At 39.7% G+C, this 26,040-nt stretch overlaps 1 protein-coding gene across 2 annotated transcripts; it reads right to left on the bottom strand.

Annotated features, from left to right (window-relative positions):
• itgb2 (integrin, beta 2) lies at window positions 1–25,017 on the bottom strand. 2 transcript variants are annotated; one of them, XM_034561381.1, is made up of 16 exons: window positions 24,938–25,017; window positions 22,046–22,094; window positions 20,325–20,422; window positions 17,148–17,349; window positions 15,204–15,374; window positions 12,783–13,024; window positions 10,364–10,522; window positions 9,945–10,040; window positions 9,765–9,854; window positions 9,461–9,598; window positions 8,723–8,913; window positions 7,835–8,067; window positions 5,712–5,931; window positions 5,367–5,581; window positions 4,289–4,455; window positions 1–543 (listed from the first exon to the last, which is right to left on the bottom strand). In XM_034561381.1, exons 2-16 carry the CDS (start codon window positions 22,089–22,091, stop codon window positions 478–480), a joined length of 2,334 nt encoding a protein of 777 aa, XP_034417272.1. In that variant the 5' UTR covers window positions 22,092–22,094; window positions 24,938–25,017; the 3' UTR covers window positions 1–477. The 2 variants fall into 2 exon arrangements, with proteins under 2 accessions (XP_034417272.1, XP_034417273.1); XM_034561382.1 differs by lacking the exon at window positions 15,204–15,374.
• Between the last annotated feature and the right edge of the window lie 1,023 nt (window positions 25,018–26,040).

Raw genomic sequence — 26,040 nt, 5'->3', positions numbered from 1 at the left:
TTTCAACTATAAATGTAAATAAACTTTTATTGTCACACAATGTATTGCACACAACACAGCACGCAGTGAAATTAAACGTATCCTAACATTAGGTGGAGTGGACAGCGACAATACAGTGCCTTGCTCAAGAGTACCAAGGCAGTTGCCAAACCAAGTCCCTGTGACTGAGCTACTGCCCACTAAAAATAATGATGGATCCACTGTATGTATGTAATGCCTGATTTCTACTCCGGGTACCCTGTTCAACAGACCATCTATGCAGCTCTGCGGAAGCTGTGCGCAAGCTTTTTTGCATAAGTAAAAACTAGACACATCACACATCATTACATTCTGCCTATTCTCTGTCCTACTCTTCTACTGTATACATTAGGAGCAAGATACATTACAATATTTCACACGTAATAAGCAATGAGCAAAAAAAAGCATTTTTTGGGGGGAAAAGTAAATAAACAAATGACAGCAGTTCAGCAATAGTCATTATTCTCCAGTGAAGGTTGGGTTGGTCACAGTGGTGGTGGCATTCTGGAAAAGTGGGTTGTCAGCCTGGCACACACAGAAATCACAAGGATTAGTTTATTTTCATGAATCTTCACAACGGTTTGTTGAATTGACATTAAAATGAACCAGTATCAGCTATTAAATTGATGTTCTTCTTTATTCTTAATTAAATAATTTTCCCCAGTGTCACATGACAGGGATAATCCTGTTGATGTTGAATTAGTTTCATTGATGAACTCTAAATATTGATTGAAGAGGTTTAAACTGTGATTAGTTCAACTGATGTTCCAACAGTGCTAACCCTATTAGGCTAACTTTCTATTTCTATTGGGAAGCCTGAAGAAGAGCTTTGCTCAAGTTAATTCCAACTTGTTTGAGTCTGCTTTTATTGTGAAACTCTTGACACTTTTTCATTTAAATCTAAGCTTCCAGTTTCTTTTACAAATGACTGCTGGTTTCTTCTCTTCTTATTCAACTGTTGCTCAGAGGATCTTTGTCTCTTTCAGCTGTCAGTCTGGTTGAACCATTGAAGAGTCTCTTGTTCTCCATTTACTAACCTAAATAACATCTAAGAGTAAGACATTTTTCTACAAGATAAAAGCTTCAATGGCCATTCAGATATATAGAGTAGTCCTCTCACACAACTGGACACCAGCCATCTTGCTTCCTTCTTTCTCATGGTCATATGCACAGTATTGACGCCGCCATTCTGCAGCGTAAAATGATTGTTTGGCCCAGCTGCAATTTATTTTCTTGCCCCTAAAATTAAGCCCACGCTCATGCATGCACACACCATGACTGATTTGTGGATATTAACACCATTGCAGCCGATCATTCAAATCAATTTATATTGTTTTAACAGCAGTGTTGCATTGGATGTGGCGATGCAAAATACCAGTAAATAATAATAATGTACACTTTATTGATCCCGCAGTGGGGAAATTCTTCTCTTCATTTGACATTTTTGATACTACCGGAAGGATTTAGACCATACGGACCATCAGGACAAACCTCATGTTGTATAACATTAGCCTACTTTACTCTGGCTCCAAAACAAACAATAATGGTAATTCATTTACTATGGGTAAACACCCATAGTAAATGAATGCTTGTTTACCATTATTTACCACTCCATTTGAGAACGTATTTTTAGTGTGTGGAGAGAGTCAGATAGACAGACAGTGGAGAGAGAGAGAAGAGAGGCACCAATAGATGATGGAGAAGTAAACATTACCAACAACATTTGCTCAAAGGACTTTCTCAAAATTGTTGAATGTTATCCCTACAAGTAAACGAAATGTGAGACCTTTAGTCACTTTTAAACTGATGTTAAACAATGGTTGAAAGACAGTCATGTTGTTGTTAAGGTCTGTCTTATAGGCATATTCATTAATGGTGATTACATGTTTTTCTATTGTTTTGTTGTCAATAAGTTCTGATATATTTCCTAAAGGTGCATTTAATAAAGTGGATTTATTGTTTTTGTATTAGTATTTGTCATTAAAGTCTATATGCTATATGTGCATCTATAAATGTGGATCTATCATTATTATATTGTATTATGTGATTTATAAAAATACCCCACTAGAGAACTCATAGTACCATATAATCCCACTAGAGAGCTCATAGCCTGTCCATCCTGATAGAGGGATCCTCCTCTGTTGCTCTCCTGAAGGTTTCTTCCCTTTTTTTCCCTGTGAAAGTTTTTTTTCTATTTCTTGGAAGTTTTTCCTGATCCGATGTGAGGTCCTGGGACAGGGATGTCGTATGTGTACAGATTGTAAAGCCCTCTGAGGCAAATTCGTAATTTGTGATATTGGGCTATACAAAATAAACTGAATTGAATTGAATTGAATTGTACCATATTACCCCACTAGAGAGCTCATACTACCATATTGGTAAATTGACTTGTACTTCTATAGCGCTTTTCTAGTCTTCCAACCACTCAAAGCGATTTAACACTACATGACATCATTCACAACCATTTATACACTGATGGGAGGAGCTAAGGTTCCACCTGCACATCAGCAGTAACTAACATTCACACACCATAGGTGTGGCTATGGGAGCAATGTATTACCCTAGAGAGTTTATAGTACCATATGACCCCACTAGAGAGCTCATAGTACCATATTACCCCACTCATAGTACCATATTACCCCACTAGAGAGCTCATAGTACCATATTACCCCACTCATAGTACCATAGTACCCCACTAGAGAGCTCATAGTACCGAGCTCATAGTACCATATTACCCCACGAGAGAGCTCATAGTCCCATATTACCCCACTAGAAAGCTTATAGTACCATATTACCCCACTAGAGAGCTCATAGTCCCATATTACCCCACTAGAAAGCTTATAGTACCATATTACCCCACAAGCTCATAGTACCATATTACATTACTAGAGGTGCGCTCCCGGAATACAAGGCTACTCGTGGTTCTGTGGTATATCCTGCCTTGCTTAGAGGCTCAGATCCAAACTATCGGTCCATACATGGTACTCGTTCTTGTGTCTGAAACATATGTGTTTAGGTTAGAGGCCCCTGTGTGACGTTATGTTATCCCCAGTTTTGCTCACAATATCTTCTCTATATAACTGAGCTGCCTCGCACTGGACAGCAGAACTTCATATTGACCGTAAGTTTCTCAGAGCGATCTAGACGCTCGTCCTGACCTGTGATTCCTGTCTGTAATAAACTTTATTATACCAGAAAGAACAGTAAGTATAGCAGAGAAGTGGCGAATAGGATTGGCTCTTGACTATATTTTGGCCAAACAAGGTGGCCTTTGTGTGACTTTGAACTTAACTGGGAGGCTTGTTACACTTTGATTCCTGATAGTTCTGATAATATGACTAGTGTCGTAGATGCATTGAAGCTTATAAGAGATGCGTTTGGCCCGTCGGAAAACGCTGGATGGTCTGCAAATGCTTGGTTGCAGGATAAATTAGGGCCATTAGGAGCAGTATTAGTACAGGTTGTGGCAGTACTCGTTCTGTCTTTGTGTGTGATGTTTTGTTTTTGTACGCTGTTGTTGACCTTTTCAAAGGCTATGATAATGAGATGGGTTGGAGTTGTGATGCTGGGCGATCAAACTCAGATGCCATTATTACATAGGGATGACACGGACGTTATGGAGGACGACGTGATAAGGGTCGAACTGGTGGAGGAATATCCATTTTGAATATCTGATGTTATTATAATCCTAACGTTTACCTCTGTTATTGCTTGGATATTCTGTAGTTTTGATTTCGTTTCGCTCTTTCGAGATTCTGTGTGGTCACGAAGGGGGGGATAAATGGACAATATGATTTATAATTTCACATTTATAATTCACATTTACTTATAGAAGTGTTAATCTGTATTTCACATGTACTTATAGAAGTGTTAATCTGTATTTGATGTTTTAACTTGTATCTGTTCTGTATGCAAAATATACTGGTTTTCTTTTCTTTCATTCTAGAACATATTGGGGGAAGACCACTGTGCGGGTGGTGGATTGTTCAGGGACTCCGATGTGTTGAATGGATTCAAGACACGTCAAACATGAACAATACGAATGGTCTGAAGGACTGAATGAGGACTGGTGATATAACATCCAGATTCAAGACATCGTCGATGCTACAACTGAGAGTCAAGGCTGCTGAGAAACTGCAGTGTTATACAGTTTTATGTTTTATCTTTTGTGATTTAATTGAATTGAATGAAAAGCTCTCTTGATTATTTCTCGATTGAATTTTTCTTGGCAGTGATAGGAACAAATAACGTTGAAATAAATTCATCTCACCTCTGCCCACTTGGATTTTTTCTTTTCATTTTCAAATTTCCTGAACTCTTTCAGGTCCTTCATGTAGATAAGTAGTTTGATCAGCATCAGCAACAAGATGCCAATTAGAGCCACAGACGCAATGGAGCCTCCGATGATTGCTGTGACGCTTGGTGGTTCTGGACAGTCTGGAGGAAGAGGGATGAAAACCGAAAATGTTATTCCTATCCAAAATGCTTTGCTATAAAAAAAAAAATGAAAAAGACAAAGGTGTATGTAGGCTTGTGGTGCGGTGTGGTCTCGCAATGGCAACTTTGGTTTGCCAGTCTATCGGGCTATACCTGTCCACAGCAACAAGGTGCCATGCAATTTGGTTTAAACATTCCTTTTCAAATCAACCTGTCATGTACGCCATCATCAAGTCAACATTCTACTGTGCCCAATACTTCCCATCATACTTTGTGTTTAGTGCCAATTAATCATACACTGAATATATAAAGTGGGCATAGTCATTGTGATGTCTCCCATTGGTTTGTGGACAGCCATTTTGAAGCCTTGAGTTCAACATTTTGGCCATCGCTATCTTAACTTTTTGCAACTATTGAATGTAAGTGACAACATTTGGACTGTCGAAGAATGACATAGACGGTAGCAACCTGTCAATCACCTTGTAGCCCCGCCCTAAAGCCTACCCGGCTTTATGGTCTATCTGAGTCTAAATGGACCATCATTTTCTAAATGAACATCATGCTGTATTGAAGAAGACTTGAAACTAGAGATTGAGACCAGTAGTGAGTAGTCATTTTCTCATAGACTTCTATACAACCAGAGGAGTCGTCCCCTGAGAATGAAAGTTTAAGCCACTTCAGCATTGGCTTCCCTCTTTAGAATCAGAGGCTGCCGCCTGTAATTACTAAATGTTATCGTGTGTGTGAACATGATCAACATCATACCTGCTTAAGTAGCCTACAGCTCTAACGTCAGGTTTAATGTTTCCAAATAGGAGAACCACTAAAACTGTAATGATACAAAGACTTTGTTCATAGGTGTAAGAGTTTGACAGCTCTGATGAGTTTTCTGTATTTCATCAACAACTTACCTCTCTGTTTCAGAATTTCAGCTTTGTAGTTATCCTCTCCGACCAACTGGTCCAGATTAAATTTGATCCAGCAGCCGTCCGAGTCCTTTTGCTGGCACTTCCTGCTTTGTATGGTGGACTGATCTACCATCTCATGATAAATACTCTTGCTGCAAGCCACAGTGCAGTTTTTTTTAAAGGGACCTGACTCAAAGCCAAGGCATTCAATGCAGTTCCTGGAAACAAGGTTAATAGCAACAGTTAAGACAGGTCAGTAGTGATGCTACTTTGTTGATTTATGAGTCATTTTTGTAATTTGGAGCGAAAAACCTTCAATAAGTGACAGTAGATGTTTAGACTTCTTACAGTTTGGTCTGGCAAGGGTCAGTGCAGCCCAGGCATGTCTGGCATCGTGGATTCTGGTATCCTTCTCTACACTCACAGCGGTTACACTTGCAGGTCCCTCTGCCGTAGCACACGGTGTTGTTCAGGGTACGACAGCCCTCCTCAGACACCCGACACTGACAGGCTGAGCCCTCATAGCCTCCATCGCATTCACATTTTCCACAGTTGCACTTACCCTTCCCTACAATTCGTGAGGAACAGAGAGGGGAATAAAAGTGCTATACTTGCTTTAAATCACAAATTCGTGTGGACCGACCACATATCCTGCATTTCCTCTGAGCAATGGTTGTCAACAACCTTAGGAATTAATAACAATTATTATTTTATTTGTTTAGCGCTTTACAAGGTACTCAAGTCACTCTACATGGTCAAATTAAACAATAAAATGAATGCCAAGTATCCAAGATAAAACATTTAAAAAACACAACAAATGCAGAAAGCTTGGGAGGGGAACTAAAGAGTATCTGTTCAATTAAATTAAATTTGATATATAACTCAATATCCCAAATTGGCATCTAAGGGCTTTACAATCTGTACAGCAAACACCATCCTCTGTCCCAGGACCCTAGCATCAGAGAAGGAAAAACTCCTACAAAAAAACTTTAAAGGGGTAAAAAAAAGAAGAAGGTAGAAACCACAGAGGAGGATCACTCTCTCAGGATGAACAGAAGTACAATATATGTCATGTGTACACAATGAACAACACAACAGAGTTACAACATAGTCAATCTATATTGTGCTAATGTCTTGAAAAAATATACAAAAAGAGACACAACAAAGAGACTGTTTGTATGTGTACAGATTGTAAAGCCCTCTGAGTCAAATTTGTAATTTTTGATTTGGGGCTATACAAAATAAACTGAATTGAATTGTTCTGTGATGATACAACAGGACAGTGTTGTGTTCATACAACCAGGCCCTGGATCATATTGATAGATATCCTCATCAAGCATTATCAAATAAACATCACAACATTACTAAAGCCCGATACAGACTTCACAAATGTAACAGTTCAGCTCCACACCTTCTTTCTGTTAATAGTTGTTTTCATTATATCTGTTTGTCTATTAACTCTCTTGTCATTTCAGACCCGGTCATTCACACCTGATCATCCTTCATTCCCTTCACCTGGTTCTCACACCCATCTCACCTGCAGCCCATTCCCTCGTTAGTCACTCACTAGTTAGGTCCCCTCACTTGTCCTCTGACAGATTGTCTTGTGTTTTGAGACCAAGTTCTCCAGCGTTCCATAGTCTGTGGCCCTGTTTCTGTCTGTTCTGTTCCTGCCGTTACTCCAGTAAAGGATTATTATTTGCTTACTCTGTTTTGTCCATTGTGCTTGGGTCCCTGGTCTTCGATCCGTGACAACAAATGATACGACAGCCTAGTGAAATATAACATTGAACTATAAACACTATGCCGTAGTTTCTACACATCTCTTCCATCAAGCATAAATCCAGTTTACACAGCAGGTTTCCTGGAAGCTGTGGGTAGATCAGTCTGCTATAAAGCCAAATGCAGTTTACTACTGCTTCCACTGGTTAATGTCCATAAATGTAAAATAACAAGCTCCAAATCAACATACAACTGTGACAGATTCCTTTTCCCTTCTCTTCCATATGGTAGTGCATTTATTAAAACTTTGGGAGCCTATCTCTCACAGCCAGAAAGCAGCCAATCACTCAGGAGAAGCACAATGAAGTGAAAGAACTGACAGCCTGCCGGATGTACATTTCTGCTAAATAAATATTATAATGATTAATAATGTAAATAATTAGCAGCTTATACACTGGTTGTCTGTACATCACTGTAAAATGTCCCTCCCACAACGTATCTTGGTTCCTTAAAAAAACACAGTATGTTATGTGTTTATGTTTTAATAAATATTAGGGGCATGTCACCCATCTTCTCTCTTTCCTCATCTTTTGTCATTCATAATCCTCCCCTCCCACCCTAACCCCCTTGTATGTTAGATCTAAAGGATACAGGATGTGTTTTGTATCTGTACTTGTTAAACTATAATAGAAAAAGTTAGGTTTTAACACTTCAAAATGCAGATAATTAGAAAAAAACTGAAACTCTACCTCCACAAAGTTTATTCAGGAACTTTTCACAGTGTTCATCGTCACATTCGCAGAAGTCACCATGGTAACTGCTTCCACTCTCTGTGGTGTGGCACTTGCACCTGCCACAGACGCAGTCTCCTCGACCCTCACACTCGGTGCCATTCTGCCTCTGACAGGATGCTCGCAGGGTACGTTCATCTTTAGCGCCAATGGAGCACTCGCAGAACTGACCGATGGAGCCTTCACTGCAGCTGCATGTTAGAAAGAACGATACAACCTACAATTAGCATAGGAAAATTACAATTTTAACAAAAATATATTAGAGAGTATTTCCAACGTTGCCTGAGAGAATCAAAACAAGTGCTTGGTTGTCTCTGGACTGTTGGCAACTGTGGCTCAGTGGTGTGCAGGGTCGTCCTTCAATCAGAGGATCGGCGGATGTGTAGAAGTGTCCTTGAGAAAGACACTTCACCCCAAATGTCTCCCGTAGCTGTGCCTACGGTGTGTGAATGTTAGCTACTTCTGATGGGCAGATTGAACATTAGCCCCTCCCATCAATGTGTGAATGGGTGAATGATGTCATGTAGTGTTAAAGTGCTTTGAGTGGTCAGAAGACTAGAAAAGCGCTCTACAAGTACAGGTCCATTTACCATTTGCTGTCCCGCCTGTGCAACAGTGGATGGTTTTGCACAAAGCTACAACATTAAGCTACGCAAAGCTTCTTTGCTCCTGGCAGAGTTTGATTATCTGAAAAATATAGGTAATTCTACATGTCTGAACCTGATGCACACTTTTCTTTGTGAATAACAAATACTACACTAATACTGTAATACTTTCAGTGCATCATATGTAATGAAATGCATGCAAACTCACTAACAGTCATTGTGTAAGGGGTGTAAAGCTTACCTGCATATACCACAGCTGACTTGTCCCTTGCCAGTGCAGTGTGGATGGCTACTGTTCTGTGGATCTACACATTGACACTCACAATTTGTAGATAAAGTCACTGTCAATGTGTCTTTAATGCCCAGTGGTCTTATAGTGAAAGACTTGTCCTCCATGCATGAGGTTGCTGTCACTGTGACATCAAATGAAATCTGGAGAGGGCAGTTAGGGTTGAAAAGTCAGAGTACATGTATTACAACATTTACAAAATATATGAAACACACTCAAAATTAGATATTCACATTCTTGAGTGTATGAATTTTCCACCATCATGGCATTATATTTCCCTGTGAGCCTGAACAATTAATGAGATACCCTAATAATAGACACGAAATAGGAAGGCTGGAGACGAGTAGAGAAAAGTGACAGTGATATCCCAACTAAGTCAACACGGAAAAAGAAGCTGTGACAGAGTCTTAACCCCAGAGCAGTATACCTGGGTCCAGATCTTTGAACATGCCCACTCTGCTCACTTTGAGCCACAATAGCAGCATCAATGTATTTAGTAGCGGTGTAGTTCTTACTCTTCGGTCTCGGCGCCCAGCTGACAGCGCTTTTTTAAATGTGAAATAAAGGCATCTACAGGCGGATTCAAAGATCTGGGAACCAGCCAATGAAATTGATTGAACAAGAACTACATGCACTTGATATATGAACATCCCCATGAAAACTACATGTAAAACTACAAAAAGAACTGACCTCCTGTCCCACTCGTACATTGTCACAAACCCCTTCACTGTCCCCTGGTGGTCCTGCATGATCGCACTTAGGGGTGTAGACCACTCGTACATTAGCAGGCAGATTATCATGGGTCAGAGTTACTTTGGAGGACAGCCTCTGTCATGGGTTGCACATTTGAGAGTGTTGTGAGATACAGACACCAATATAAAATACATTTAAAATGTATATACATATATATATATATATTGGTCACAAGGGACAGTTACACATACAAAAAGGGAGAAAGGTATCAAAATGTTTCAGTGACAAATTAACAACTTACATTGTAGGCGCTCTTAATCAATTGAACAACATTTTTCGAATCAGATGACAGAACTCCCACCTCAGACTTTGGAATCATTTTAGAAAGTTGCTGGGATAAAACACAAAGTCAAATTAAAAATATATAATGTGTGCTCTATGAATAAATAAAACCATGTACAGAAATAAAAGGTACATTTACCTTGTACACATTTTCCACTTCTTTTGTCACTGCAAATATTGGCTGAATATTGTTTTTCTCCAACTGCATAGCTAGTTGTCCAACAGATGGGTAGTCCTAAACATCAGCGAAATCAGTTAAATTGTGTACACTTAATGTCCATGGTACACTTCTTACATGCTAACCTTTAAATAAAATATTTCGTTTTTTGGTGGCCACTTTTGGCTGCATGCTCATGTTCACCTCTCGTGATTGCGGTAACTTATACTGGGGGGGGGGGGGGGGGGGGGGGTGAGACAATTTAGGTTTCTATTCATTCAATCAAATATTACAATGGTCATTGCAGACAAACCTGGCTGGGATCTGTACCTTTCTATTTAAAACTGTTATGATAACATGACAATGAACCCTTCCATTCCTTTATGTTATTTCATACATACCATCTCACTGCTCTTGCTGTAAAGGTTGTTTTCCATGTAACACTGTTTATCATTAGGTTCCAGTATGCCAGCTAATTTCCCATCCCCGGCCATGTGGAATCCAGCATCAGTGGTCAGCACAATCAGCCGAGTGCTGCTGTTTCTCCAACCTATTTTGTCCTGAACAACAATATGTCTTAGGGATCCTTGCGGCAAGAACACTTCAAAAGGCACATAGACAATAACTTTTATAATGTAATAACCACCACTTTGTAATACTCTGCTGCTTTTTGTAATTAACAGCTTGAGTGCAACATGTCTTATATTTCCCAACATTTTTCAATAAATTATTACATATTGCAGTGGTCATTACAAAATGTGTAAATTGCACAAAATTCAGAGCATTTTTTAAAAACATGGCAACGACTAAGCTAAGGGAGCACCAATGGTGCAAACAATGGAAACAGTGCTGACAGAACTAACTGGGGGGAATTCTGAGCAAAAGCGTTGAACCGGTGGGCAGCTGTTACGCTTCTGCATTAACGATGTCGGTCGGGACGGCGTCACTAGCTATACCGCCATATGAGAACAGTGCAGAGCAGCGACTGTGAGCTCACATGCACTAACATGCACGCGGTTGGCCGGCTACACGAACAAAGCATGACAAGGCTCTGATAACACAGAGGGAGAGGGACCATGCTCTGCTCAGGTAGACATTACCCATTTATAGCTCCACATAGATAATAGTTGTTTGATTAAATATTAGCTCTGAATGTTGGATAGAGAACCTTTAAGCTAAATTAAACATCCCAAATATTATATTAGACCTCTAAGGGCGACTGTGGCTCAGTGGTGTCCTTCAATCAGAGGATCGGCAGTTCGATCCCCGGCTCCACTAGCCCATGTTGATGTGTCCTTGAGCAAGACACTTAACCCCAAAATTGGTTCCGTAGCTGTGCCGACGATGTGTGAATGTGTGTGAATGTTAGTTACTGCTGATGTGCAGGTGACACTTTAGCTCCTCCCATCAGTCTATAAATGGGTGTGAATGGGTGAATCTCATCAGTGACCTCATGTAAAATACACATTCATGCTATTAAATGGCAAATGGACCTGTACTTCTAAGTACTAAGATCTTTCTAGTCTTCCGACCACTCAAAGCGCTTTAACACATGACATCATTCACCCATTCACACCCATTCCTACACTGATGGGAGCAGCTAAGGTTCCATCTGCACATCAGTGGATGTGTAGATGCTTGTTTCTCTAACCACCAAGATCTGTTTGCCATGTGTTTCCTGTAACTCAAAACCATCTCAACTCATCCTCTGCTACAAAATTCAACACTGCCTTTATCTCACTAGTTTATCTGGCTCCCCCCTGCTGCAAGTGAGCTGTTGAATAATTATAATAACACATGTTCCTCCATCATAGATGAAATCGCTCCTGTCAAGACCAAACAATCTAGTCACATCTAGATGCTCATGATCAATACAAATATTTGGGTGTTGAAGTGAAAATGCCGCAAGGTGAATGATTTCTTTATCAATTGAAATAACATTTTCCAAATCATTTGAATTGTGTTTTTTTGCAAATCACCACTATAGATGACTTAAACAAAGTAAAAGTGAATTAGTTGATGATTATAATCAATATTTTGGTTCATCGGCCTCTTACTTCTCACTGAAGTGAGATGAACTGAGTGAAAACGTTATCTAATTAAATTAAACAGATAGCATAATTTGCACAAAAAAGTTAAAATCGTAATAATATCTTACCATGGAGCCTCTGGTGATTTTTCTATGCCGTTGAGAAGTTCTCAATTACAAGAATTCTCATTTCTCTTCCACATTCCATGAAACCCTTAACCTATGCTTTAGATATTCTTCCTGTAAAAATACTAAAGGGTGTTTTTTACACAATGCAAATACTAAATAAACAGCTCTCCGTCAACAGGTACTATTCCTGATTTTCTTTTTTAAACTGCTGACCGTATATTGACGTCATACCAGCAACATTACTACAGTTTCAGTGTCTGTATCTATAGAATATGACACTATGGGCACGCAGGCATTGTGTGGCCCGGGTTATGTTTAGGCTACCAGAACACTTGGTTGGTTAAGTCATTTTAACAGAACCAACCACCTACGTTTGACATTAGAACAAAAGGAAACTTCCCTTTAACCAAAAGGTGTCAGACCAAAGAAAATATATCGCTACGTCTTGACAATGAAATATGCTGGCCTAGTTTTCTGTCCCACAGCAGTCCGTTGCAGCTGTTGTTAAAGTTTATACAGCCCGTTAAAAGGCATAGTCTGTGTGACATTTGAAAAGATGTCACTGTGGTACTGCTACTTAAATGGGCCCAAACAGAAGGTTTACTTTGTTTTCTAATAATAAACAGTACATACTGTAGTTATTTATTTGGTTGAGTCCTTACCCCACATACGGCAGCCTGCATCATTGCATCAAGACTACCTTCTGGAGAGTCCAGGTTCCCAGAAATGGACTGCTCTGTCACTTTGTTTTTGAACTCATCTTCGCTCGGTGTCATATTAAGCACATGTCTGTAGCCAAAGGCAGCCTGGCAGTGCTGGTCATTCTCATCACATGGCTTCAACAGTTTCTCCTTGTTGATGTTAGTGTAAGGAAGGACGGTCTTATCAACAAAGGCACCAAACCCTGTAGTTAGAGAAATGGATATTATTTTTTTTTCCTTAGAAGATAGCACAGGGTTATCAAACATTTCAGACAGTTTAAGACATTGCATTAAGAAATTACACACTTAAATAAAAATGTATTTGTAAGTGTAATTTTAAGTACATCCAAAAAAGTATCTGTAACCACACTGTAAGCATTTATTTATGCTTGTAATACACAACTTCAATAAAAGGCTGATAAGCTATTGGGGTGGATTTGTGGACTGTCAAAAACTGCATTTTCACAAAAGGCCACTTAAGGCTCGTTCCAAAAGAGTCAATGCCTTGAGTCAATACCCAATTTCACAGCATAAATAAATATGTTTACAGCCTGGCAGAAAGGTAAGTTTTCAATCCCGTTTAAATTATATTAAGGTTCAAAGTGAGTCATAATTCAGGCCGTAGCTGCTTTGAGTGAAAGATGGATGTCGTCTGAGGCTGCTTGCCGTTAGCTGGCTCCTCTGCTGCATCACCCGGCCTGCATCAGCTCTGCCGACGGTCCGCCTCTTTGCCCATTTTTAGAATAGCCACGAATTAGGCTATGTTATCACTCCCAACATGGCAACGGCCAGAACCACCTACTTTGAGCTTCAGAGTGCCTTTCAGGATCTTATGGGGTATTTTTTACAGCCTTTATACAAGACCTACACATGGCCGAGAGTGGATCAAAGTAAAGGGCTGATGGCAGGTAACCAAGACACCACTTCTGCCTCACATGCGGAGCACAGCATCGAAGATGTTAAGAGACCTACTGTCTAGCCTGCAACACTGGAGGTTAAAGTCACAAAATGTCCCCTGAAGCGGTCGAATCCAATGCTAAATTGTGGTGCATCTTAATGGTAAAGTCTCATCTTCCACTGCCCATAATAATATGCTGGACAAACTCTCACCAGACTACTGCCAGAATATCAATTAAATAAAGATTAAACGGAAGTAATTGTTTTTGTTCCCAAGGACAAACGATTGAAAGTCAGCTCTCAATCAATCACTGATGTTAAAATCCACAATGGATTATGGATTCAGACCTCAACCTAAACAACCATATCAAGACAATCACAAAATCAGCCTAGTATCACCTGAAGAACATATCAAGGATTATAGGACCTATCTGTCCATGCATATTTATCTTCAGTAGACTTGACTACTGTAACGGTGCGTTCACAGGTCTCTGTAAAAAGTCAATCAGAAAGCTGCAGCTGATTCAGAACGCTGCAGCTCGAGTCCTCACTAAGACCAGGAAAGTGGATCACATCACTCCAGTTCTGAGGTCTTTCAACTGGTTTCCTGTCCAACAAAGTATTCACTTAAGTATTGAAGTATTCACTTCAAAATCCTGCTGCTGGTTTATAAAGCACTGGTTTAGGGCCTACATACATTTGTGATCTGCTGCTACCTTATGAACCATCCCGACCCCTCAGGTCATCTGGGACTGGTCTACTTCCTGTTCCAAGAGTCAGAACTAAACATGGAGAAGCAGCGTTCAGTTCTTCTGCTCCACATATCTGGAACTAGGTCCCTGAAAGCTGCAGGTCTGCTGAGACCCTTTAGAAACCCTCAGAGACCCTCAGCTCCTTTAAATCCAGATTGAAGACTTTTCTGTTTGCTGTAGCCATTAATTGAACAGATTCAAGGATATTAATAATTTTCTGCATTTCACTACTGCATTTTATTTCTTAAACTGCACTGCAACTTTTATTAAATGTTTAGCTTTTTGACTGTTTATAATGTTTTAATGAATGTTTTTTAAATCTTGTTTTCTTTCAATGGTTTTATGTGAAGTTATTTGAATTGCCTTGTTGAAATGTGCTATAGTTGGCTGCCATGTGTCCTTCTCTGATTCCGACAGCACACACTGGCTATTAGTGAAGTATAAGTAAGTAAATTCACCTGCTCTTTGGAGATAATAAGGATAGAGGAGGTGCCAAGTGTATATGAGTGTCATTTGGAATGGCTATTCACAGCCAACCCGTAGAAACATCAATAAGGTAATGGAATCACAATAGGACTTTGGAAGGCCACATTCAACCCAAGAGCCAGGAGGGGGAGATGCCACAATGTTTGAGTAAAAAGGGAGGTCCACAATTTTTGTGATTCTAGAAATGGCCTATGGTGCAGTCGCTTACTCACAGACACAAGATTTCCCTAGATTATAATCAAATTACCGATTTGAGCATATTTTGTGATTGTATTCAAAGCTGCAAAAAGATCTTTTCCCAGTTCTTTGACATTTTTCAAGTCATCTTTCATGGAGTAAGACAGGTCCATCAGATAGTAGAGATCGACTGGATATCCCTCAGCTCTTTTGAAGGAAACACTGAATGTGGTAGAATGCCCTGTAGACAGAGAAGAGAAACAAAAACAACAAATACTAGCATGCATATATAAAGTTCAGTGACAGTAAGTGTATACAATTCTCAAATCAAATATGATGGTAGATGATATTATAACACATGAAAACAAAGTAAGCTTTTAGAATTTCTGACTTTTTTACTCGCCACCAAATCGCCACCTTAACGTGGTGGAGGAGTTTGAGTGGCTCAGCCTTAGAGATAGGGTAAGGAGATGAGTTTCCTCTGTAGGGCTCAGCCTTAGAGATAGGGTAAGGAGATGAGTTTCCTCTGTAGGGCTCAGCCTTAGAGATAGGGTAAGGAGATGAGTTTCCTCTGTAGGGCTCAGTCTTAGAGATAGGGTAAGGAGATGAGTTTCCTCTGTAGGGCTCAGCCTTAGAGATAGGGTAAGGAGATGAGTTTCCTCTGTAGAGTGGCTGGGCTCAGCCTTAGAGATAGGGTAAGGAGATGAGTTTCCTCTGTAGGGCTCAGCCTTAGAGATAGGGTAAGGAGATGAGTTTCCTCTGTAGGGCTCAGCCTTAGAGATAGGGTAAGGAGATGAGTTTCCTCTGTAGGACTCAGCCTTAGAGATAGGGTAAGGAGATGAGTTTCCTCTGTAGGGCTCAGCCTTAGAGATAGGGTAAGGAGATGAGTTTCCTCTGTAGGGCTCAGCCTTAGAGATAGGGTAAGGAGATGAGTTTCCTCTGTAGGGCTCAGCCTTAGAGATAGGGTAAGGAGATGAGTTTCCTCTGTAGGGCTCAGCCTTAGAGATAGGGTAAGGAGATGAGTTTCCTCTGTAGGGCTCAGCCTTAGAGATAGAGTGAGGAGATGAGTTTCCTCTGTAGGGCTCAGCCTTAGAGATAGGGTAAGGAGATGAGTTTCCTCTGTAGGGCTCAGTCTTAGAGATAGGGTAAGGAGATGAGTTTCCTCTGTAGGGCTCAGCCTTAGAGATAGGGTAAGGAGATGAGTTTCCTCTGTAGGGCTCAGCCTTAGAGATAGGGTAAGAGATGAGTTTCTTCTGTAGGGCTCAGCCTTAGAGATAGGGTAAGAGATGAGTTTCCTCTGTAGGGTGGCCGGGCTTAGCCTTAGAGATAGAGTAAGGAGATGAGTTTCCTCTGTAGGGCTCAGCCTTAGAGATAGGGTAAGAGATGAGTTTCCTCTGTAGGGCTCAGCCTTAGAGATAGGGTAAGAGATGAGTTTCTTCTGTAGGGCTCAGCCTTAGAGATAGGGTAAGAGATGAGTTTCCTCTGTAGGGCTCAGCCTTAGAGATAGGGTAAGAGATGAGTTTCCTCTGTAGGGTGGCCGGGCTTAGCCTTAGAGATAGGGTAAGGAGCTCGGACATCAGGAGTGTCGAAAGGAGTCAGCGGAGGAGTCCGCCAGTCAGGATGCCTCCTGGGCATCAGGAGGAGGAGGCAGGAGGCATCCTGACTGGAGGTTTTCCGGACACGCCTAACTGGAAGGAGACCCCAGGGAAGAACACACTAGAGGGATTTTAGCTCCCAGCTGGTCTGGGAACGCCTCGTGATTCCCCTGAATGAGCTGTAAAATGTTGCGGGCTCAGTCTGCTGGGTTTGCTGCCACCGCGACCCGATCCCGGGTCCCGGACTAAGCAAATTAAAATAGATGGATGAGGGACTTTTTTGTGTTGCTTTTTATTTGCCCAGCCCAGTCCTGCACAAATCCAGATAATGGCCACAGAGCTCACATGTAACTGCTCTGGTTTTACTCCAAACACTGCATTACTCCAGTCAAAGTTGAGTATTAACTGATTTCACTAACCAGATCGCTGTCTCAGACTAATCTTCTGTGGACTCAGCTGGACAGGCTCCGGTTGGTTGGACAGCGTGGACAGAGAATCTCCCTGGACAATTTTTAGATTGTTCTCTGGGGAGATGATTTCTTCCCTCTTGCAGCCTCTCCTTATCAGCTGAGTTTGAGTGTCACAGCGTACTGCATCCTGCTCACCTGCTTTGGTGAAATTCTGTGGGGATCGCAACAACACAAAAAAAGTTACAAAATATATTCTATACTTAAGATTTACTTAGTTCACTAATCTTTGTCTGCATATAATGTTGTAACATTAGAAGTTCATATTTAAAAGACGTAAACCTTTTCACGATTTATTTGAAAGCTGCTGTATAGTATACATTCTCAAGTAAGAGCCATATTCATATCATACCAGTGTCTCCTACTATAATAAATCACAAGATATATTCAGTGTAATGTTCAAAATATCACTCTGCTGATATTTTTAAACACAAAAACTGTTTTTTTTCATAATCATTTCCAATATTGCCACTGTTGTCACAAGTTGACATTTGTCTAGTTTCAAGAAGGCAGTTCTTACCTAAAATGTACATACGAATGCAAAGAGTAACTTTTTGCTGAGAATATGATAGACAATCAATAAGTACCCTCATCCCTGAAGTATTTTGATTTAGTTTCTGTTTGCTAACCTAAATTGACTGAATCCAACACTGAGCAGCACAGTTGGGGATACAAAAAGATGACACCAGACCGGGCTCTAAACACTCAAACCAGTGAGTGTTGTTGCAGTGGAACCATTGGAACAACCAAGCAAAGTGAGGTAATCTCACGAGCAGTGGCAAACTCAGGGACAAGGGCAACACAAATGAAATGTCACCAGCTGCATGCAGAGAGGCAGCCTATATGGGATCGACCCCTTTTTCTTCATTGGAAGGCCACCCTAGACACGTTATCACGTTTTAAACCCTGAAGAGCAAGCTAGCGGTCACCTTTGCCGGCTTCTTCAGGTCACTGCGGTGATTTTGTTGGTAGGATAGACTACATCTACAATCTAAAATGTGGTATAGTCACAGTAAATTACTTTGAGATCAGATTGTTAAATACATTGTTTAGATTGTGGTGGGGTAAGCTTTAGGGCAGAGTTTAAATATTGTGTCTGTGTGTCACACTGTGGGAAAGAAAAAAAGAAAGACAGAGAGAGGCTTTGATTTAAAATGTGTCTGTCTTTGGCTTCTTATTCAGGTTTTTGACACACTTGCAGTGAGTTTTTAGAATTACAAATATTTATCTTCAGTAAAAAGCACTGTACTTGTATAGTACTTTTCTAGTCCTATGACCCCTCAAATTACTTTAACACTACATGTCATCATTCACCCATTCACACACATTAATTCACTGATGGGAGGAGCTACCATGCAAGGTTCCACATGCCCACTCGGACTAACTAACATGCATACACCGCAGGAACAGCTTGTGGTGGGAGCAATTAGAGGTTAAGTGTCTTGGACATGGACACATGGACATGGAGTAGCGGAGCTGGGGATGGACGATCCTCCGATTGAAGGATGACCATGCTCTCCGCTGAGTCACAGTCACCCCTCTCACGACTGTTTGTGAAATGGTTTTCATGATGAGCAACACAAATTGTAATATTTTTAGGGTTGTTCTTATTTTTCTGTCAGCAGGACAACATTACGCAACAAACATCATTGTTAGGCTTAAAATAACTATGTACAGTTTTAGGAAACACAACAAACGTCACAAATACATCCCTTCAAGGGCCCTGTGACCTGTGTTTTTTAAATAAGTTTCCATTACCGTTATTTTAGTGCTGAGCAAAACACACAAAAGGATAACTCGTGTTGCTGTACTCAAAACTAATATATTCTATTCTGTGACTATTACACAACAGTTATGACATTGGGCTGGAAGGGTATAGAGTGTAGACCATTGATTTAGCTCAACAAAATAGATAATTTAGAAAGAAACAAAAGCAACTGCCTAAATATAGTTCTTAAAAATGAACAAAGCAAACGTCAAGTATGTTAAAAGAGTACAGTTCGCGTCATTAATGTGTGTTTTAATTATTAATTTTTTTGGACAATCTTTTTAAATAGTTTAATAGTGTGTATGTGTATATTTGTTTGTGTGTTGTTTGGAGCTACTTGGATCCTGAATTTCCCTTAGGGGATCAATAAAGTACGTATCTATCTATATATCTATCTATCTCATGGATTCGTTTTAGCTATAAGTGTGAGAATCCACCATCTCATTAATAACTGCCCATGTGGTTTGAAATTTGAGATTTCATTTAAGGAAGTCGCTGCCATATCTGTAAACATGTCGTCATGTCATGAAGCCTAAAGACACACATTGTGTTCAAGTTTAATAGATATTTGAAAAACTTTGGATTTGTAAAACACACCCTACATATCATAGTTCATATATGACCCATACTGAATCAGTCAGTTTATTTTACACAACGATCGTCAATGAGGGCTAAATAGAACATTGTGTTTGACTGCTGGCGTCATCACTGAAGCCATGTTCTGTTCACATGAGGACTGCACCGGGATGTGATGTTGGCCATAACTTTAGTTGCATTAGCTAATTTAGAAACTGACAGGGCTTGTGTGAGATGTACCTGAACTCACATCAGTATGCATATGTCAGCAGCTTGTTCTATTCATAATTCAACTTCTTTTTTTCCTTTCCTTAGCAGTGTACTGTAAGTGCTCACTAACATTAAATCATTATATATATATATTCATCTGTCAAAGCTGTGGTTGTATTCTGTGAGCAAAATACGCAGTGGCAATCATTAGTTCAAACCAAGTGATTATAGGTGTAGTTATGTCCTAAACCAGACATGTAGCAAAGCAGTGTACTGCCTAGCAAGTGAAACAATCTAAATAAGAATATGATTTTGTTTTGGTTTGGAAATGAGTAGATAAAGTATCTCTGTTGTGTTGTCATTGATAGATCTATTTATATTTTCAATTAAATCACAGGGATGTGAGAAATAGTAAGATACTATACTATTAGTATTTAAAGTAGGCAGAAATGGTAGATTAATGTCAGTCTGACATGTGTGTGTGCCCAAGCACATACTTCAGTTCCACTTGGGCCACCTGAGTCAATCCGGTCTGGACACACCACTCATGTACGGTTACAGATGCTCGGTCTTACCAGCTGTTTGCACCACATGCAATATTTCCCTGATCTGATGCAGTCCCCACAGGAGTTGATCACAGACTTCGAGCAGACTTCCTCTTGTTGACACAATCCTGCAAAGAAAAACGCAAACTCAATGCAAACTCAGCACAAAGTCACACACTATTTTCTGCTTGTTTAGTTATTCCGTTAGATTAATAGTGTGTTTCACCTTTATCATCATGTAAATAAATACTTGTGTAATAGTCATGCTGGTCCGTTTAATTTTGCACAGGAGTGAATACTGACTATCTCTGCTGTCAAGAATTACAAAATCCTTCAATCTTACTATATATTGTTGGTTATAGATATTAATTGAATTGTTAGTCAGAGTTTCAAATTGACAGTTTATTCTACTTTATAAAACTATTTTATGAGACTACATTAAATGACTATCATTTTACTTTTGTGAAAAAAGTTGGTTTCTGGAGGTGACTGAATTAAATTGATCAAATTATTCCATATAATTATAAATTATTTTGATAACTAATTACTTTTGATCACCAATTCAATACCTTTTATTCTCCCAACACTATACGATCGATATTAGTGAGTGAATCATTTAAAAAAACTGCATAAATGCAGCATTCACCACATTAGTTATCAAGCTCCTCTTTTATGGAACCAGCTTCCACTTTCAGTCCGGGAGGCAGACACAGTCACCTCATTTAAGAATAGACTTAAGACTTTCCTCTTTAATAGTGCTTATAGTTAGGGCTGAATCAGGTTTGCCCTGGTCCAGCCCCTTGATATGCTGCTATAGGCTTATAGGCTGCTGGGGGATGTTTTAGGATACACTGAGCACCTATCTCATCTTCTCTCTCTACTTATGGATGAATTTACCTCCTCTCTACCTCCTTCTGTTTCATGGATTGGAGTTCCATTCATACATTGTCATATTCATATAATGTGTTTATGTAACTTTGTAAATGCTGTTCATTCTGTACACATGACATCTATTGCTTCTGTCCATCCGGGGAGAGGGATCCTCCTCTGTTGCTCTCCTGAAGGTTTCTTCCCTTTTTTCCCTGTGAAAGGTTATTTTTGGGGAGTTTTTCCTGATCCGATGTGAGGTCCTGGGACAGGGATGTCGTATGTGTACAGATTGTAAAGCCCTCTGAGGCAAATTTGTGATATTGGGCTGTACAAAATAAACTGAATTGAATTGAATTAGTTCAGAATATTCATATAAAAAATATTTGTTATTTATCATTAGCTTTTGTGACCACGGACAGAACGAGATGAGATGGCCTACAATGTTGTGTGAGATGCTGTTTCGTTCCAGGGCAAGTTAATGTGACTCGATCACATTGTCCTTTGCTCATTTGCACATCTTGTTTCTTCAACTGTGCTGTGAATCCGACTGCAAACATTTGAATTAAACTTAAAGAAAGACAAACATTTACTTTGTGCTTTATTCAATGGAAATTGCCACCACAGCTATTTCAGCCCCTTGCTCCACAATTATTTGAAAAAAGTGACATACAATTGGTTAATATATTACGATAACAGGATAAAGCGCTTTGACAAAATGAAGAGCCTGTATGTTTGCTAATACGAGTGACCCCTCTGGTTTCAGTCATGTGACTCACACATGACTATAGTATGTTCATGGATGTTAAAATGAAACCCATTCATCAGTAGGGCCTCAAAGATTTTGAAATTAATAACGTGACATTAACGTTTTCCAAACTTACCATTTCTTCCCATCAGAAGGAGAAGAAGAAACAGGAACAGATCCATTTCCTGATGACAAAAAGCAAATACACAAATCATTTAAGAGATCAGAGTAAGAATTGTGTGGTTTTTCAAAATGTCACCTTAAATTAATTAAGGTGCCTTGCTCTTGATTTATATCAACAAGACTTGTTTATAGGTGCAATGTGTAAGATCTGGCCACCTGCTCCAAACCAATGGGGGTCAGCATTTTACCTCTACTACTGCATCCATACAGTCTAACTTTACAAAATGTACAAAAAAAATGACTGCTAACTATGCAAGATTCAATTCAATTCAGTTTCAGTTTATTTTGTATAGCCCAATATCACAAATTACAAATTTGCCTCAGAGGGCTTTACAATCTGTACACATACGACATCCCTGACCTTTGACCTCACATCGGATCAGGAACAACTCCCCAAAAATAACCTTTCACAGGGAAAAAAGGGAAGAAACCTTCAGGAGAGCAACAGAGGAGGATCCCTCTCCCCGGATGGACAGAAGCAATAGATGTCATGTGTACAGAATGAACAGCATTTACAAAGTTACATAAACACATTACATGAATATGACAATGTATGAATGGAACTCCAATCCATGAAACAGAAGGAGGTAGAGAGGGGGGGGAGCAGGGCCAAGGCAGGGCCAACGCGGGAGGCCGGCTCACCAGGCATCAGACACCTCCAGGTCCAATGGACCCTACGAGATGTGAAGTCACAAAGACTCCGGAGATGTCATAATAACACGTAAACCTTATAATCTTGATGTGTAGTTTACGTTAGCCATCTGTGTGTTGAATAGGACACTGACTGGACTGTACAGAGTACACTCTGATAGTGTGTTTAGTGGAATGAATCCAATGGAATCTTGTTGGATTTATTCCACTTAACAAGTGGCAAAATTGAGAAAACAACCTGGATCTTTTGTTTTAAACTAGAAGCCTGGCCAGGTCCAACATATCGCTTAAAATGTACTCAAATAGCATTGACAAAGATTCCATCCTTGAAATATCACCTTTTCCCACGAAATACAGTGAATGTTGTGAATAGGCTTGCAGACTCATAACTAAATTCTAAATTTCAAGAGTACCACAAATGAAAAATCCCAAGCTATTGCATTTGATGTGTGATGTATGTATTGCAGGGAAGTGAAGTAGAGCATTGGCAGGTTGCCAACAAAGGGTGCTGTCCCGCCTGCCGGTCACTTTGGTTCTACTGTGATGTTTCTGTAACTTTGTCTAACCACTCTTTATTATGTGTTATCTGTTTCACCTGTTTCTGACAAGTAATAGCCAGCCAGCATGAACGTTTGCGCTAGAAACACAAATCTTAATGGAATGGCACTTTTATCTTTTGGACTTTACTTATTGATTTGTCCAAAAAGCTTTTACACTGCTTATCAACTAATCACGCTGGACATGTGTTTTGGATAGAGGGAAACCCAGGCCAACACTGCACACGAAGATCCATCTCAACTGATCGTGTAAGTACTGATGCTGTAAGTAGCCTACTGATAGCTGTAAAAACAACTAACTGCGGCCATAAGTACGTCAATTCAGATATACTAAAACTCTAACCTGCAGAAATAGAACTGAGGAATTTGCTGCATTGCTGAATTGTCTATGATTTGAAAATGAGAATTTGTTGCACTTTGACAATTGACAATAATAATCCCTAAACAAAACCCCTGTATTGTGTTATGTTAAAATATCAAACATCCTTGAAGAATGATATGCATCCACTCACTTTTAGAGCTCACACTAACAACTTGTTTCCTGTCTCAAAAGACTTTGGTTGCTCTCTGTATCGACACTGTTGACACCATTTAAGGTAAAAGGGAACCAAGTGTTGTGTTATCAGTAAATTTCCGCTTTGTGACTCATAAGAAGGCAGAATATATCTATCTTGTATGTATGGGCATTTGTGTCTTCGTTAAATCCACTGATGCTGCTTCCTTTTGTTAAAAGAAGTTGACACTGAGTACAGTGCACAACACAAGCTCAAAGTACACATTCAGAAATGAGATTACAGTACATGAACAACACTGCTAACTATTGGCTCAGAAAAGAGCATAGCTTTGAATCAACACATTTGTGACAGTTCCATTACTGTGTTCAGCCATAAATACAATGTACACTTATCTTACAACTGAGAAAGAATTATCTGGATACTGATGCCACCTGTAATAATGCTGTGTCTTGGAATGATAACGATGTTGACACATGGACTAAATACTTTAAGACCTGAGGATTATATCATAAAACATGCTTCAGTGGTGCTTTTTCCAAAACAATTGTTCAATGAAATGATGCGAACCAGCTGAACCACAGCAAACCAGAGCATGGGGCAGTTAACGGGATAATGGAGCCTTGCTGAAGACAGAACCAGACATGCTGAAGCTGCACACAGAGGAAACCGACTTCATGGCAATCTTAAATTCGCCCTGACTTCAGACACCTTTTAATCAAAATGCAAAGATCTGCTGTACTCGTTCTGAGAGGAGAGCCGACACAAACACCATGCAGCTTTGAGTTTCAGAAATCAGGTTGAGAATACTTTTCTTGGTTCTGGTGCAATCTGTCTGCCAGTAGTTGATTCACTTCCTCTCAGAAAACAAGACGCTTGTCCTTCTTGTATAACTATACATTCACGTTGGTGTTGCAATATATACATGTTTTTATTTTATAGTAGACTTCTCTCACTTGATATTACACTAGGATATACAATATAATTCTTCACAACATGTCTACTTTGTCTTTCATTAGACTTTGTTTGAAACCATCCCCAGTTTTTCATGGACAAATAAAAAAAAAGGAAACGTGAGGAGGGTTAAAAGAGTCAATAAAACATATGTTATTAAAGCAAACTTACCAGTGACAGGAAGACGATTGTGTTGAACACTGTCTGATAGAGAGGCTACACCCATATGACAGGAAAAGTGAAGCAAACAAAGATGTGTTCAAGAGAACAGGAAGGGGTGTGTCCCAGAGTAGGCCACACATCCTGATTAAAAATAAATTGCACATAACATTTGCAGCCAGAAGGCCCCATGTAACATTTGAATTATTAAAATAAGGACTGTAGATGTTGGGGCAGAATGAAGAGGAAGACAGCACTCGGATTCGGGCCCAAACCAGCGCGGAGACCTTTATTTTCTTGGTCAAGATGACAACCTTATAACAACTCAAAAGATACCAAAGAAGAAAATGCCAAGTCACATGATGTCATATACACTTATTCTTCAACATATTTAAACGGGGTGGATGCTTTACCACTTGTGCTAATGAGTTATTGCATGCAAACTCATAGAAGCATGCACCCGAGGCTAGAAGTCTCAGTAGAGCTGGAGATTTTGTGACAATTCTTCAGCGCCACCAAAGGCACCTCCACCATTACAGCCAGGTTGTGATGAATAAATTGGATGAGAAGATTGGAGTGGGAGACAGAACAATATAAAAACATATTCATACACTGGTAATTCATATAATTAAATGTGTATTGTATAATCTATGAGAGTAGATACCCTTTCTGTTGGATTCACAAGCCTCCATGTATCTGCCAAACCAAGGTCCTTCATCAATAGTTTAATTGCCATTCTCTCTTTTGGCATATTACCAAAACGAGTTGTTCTGTCTAGAGCCCCATCCAAAATGTGATTAAAATATCGAGCTATGATTGTGTGCCCATTAACTATGTTCCCCACTAATTTATTTACTTCATTAAAACAAGCTTGGATCTTAGATATTTGGGGCATAGCTATTGCATAGATTTATTTATATTCCGTCGATTTTAGCTTCCAAACATATCATTCTTCCTTCCAATCTTTTTTTCTTAACAATTGTGCATGTTAATGCACGTGCTTTATACAGATCTATCTCTTCATGGAGAAAGGGGACATTTATTCCTACAAGTCCTACCTTGTATTCATGACTTTTTAATGAACTGTTAAGTCTGATTTCTCTTCAATTGGTTCT

The sequence above is a fragment of the Cyclopterus lumpus genome, chromosome 21 (genome assembly GCF_009769545.1).
Source record: "Cyclopterus lumpus isolate fCycLum1 chromosome 21, fCycLum1.pri, whole genome shotgun sequence".
Taxonomy (NCBI): Eukaryota; Metazoa; Chordata; class Actinopteri; order Perciformes; family Cyclopteridae; genus Cyclopterus; species Cyclopterus lumpus.
This window is presented reverse-complemented; position numbering and strand designations above follow the sequence as displayed.

Excerpts from the sequence above, each read along its gene's own strand:
- itgb2 (XM_034561381.1), bottom strand. The coding sequence starts at position 22,091 with ATGGATCTGTTCCTGTTTCTTCTTCTCCTTCTGATGGGAAGAAATG. Across the intron at positions 9,599-9,764 it reads TGATTAAGAGCGCCTACAAT|AGGCTGTCCTCCAAAGTAAC; the intron begins GTAAGTTGTTAA and ends AACCCATGACAG. Across the intron at positions 8,068-8,722 it reads GTCAGCTGTGGTATATGCAG|CTGCAGTGAAGGCTCCATCG; the intron begins GTAAGCTTTACA and ends TCTAACATGCAG.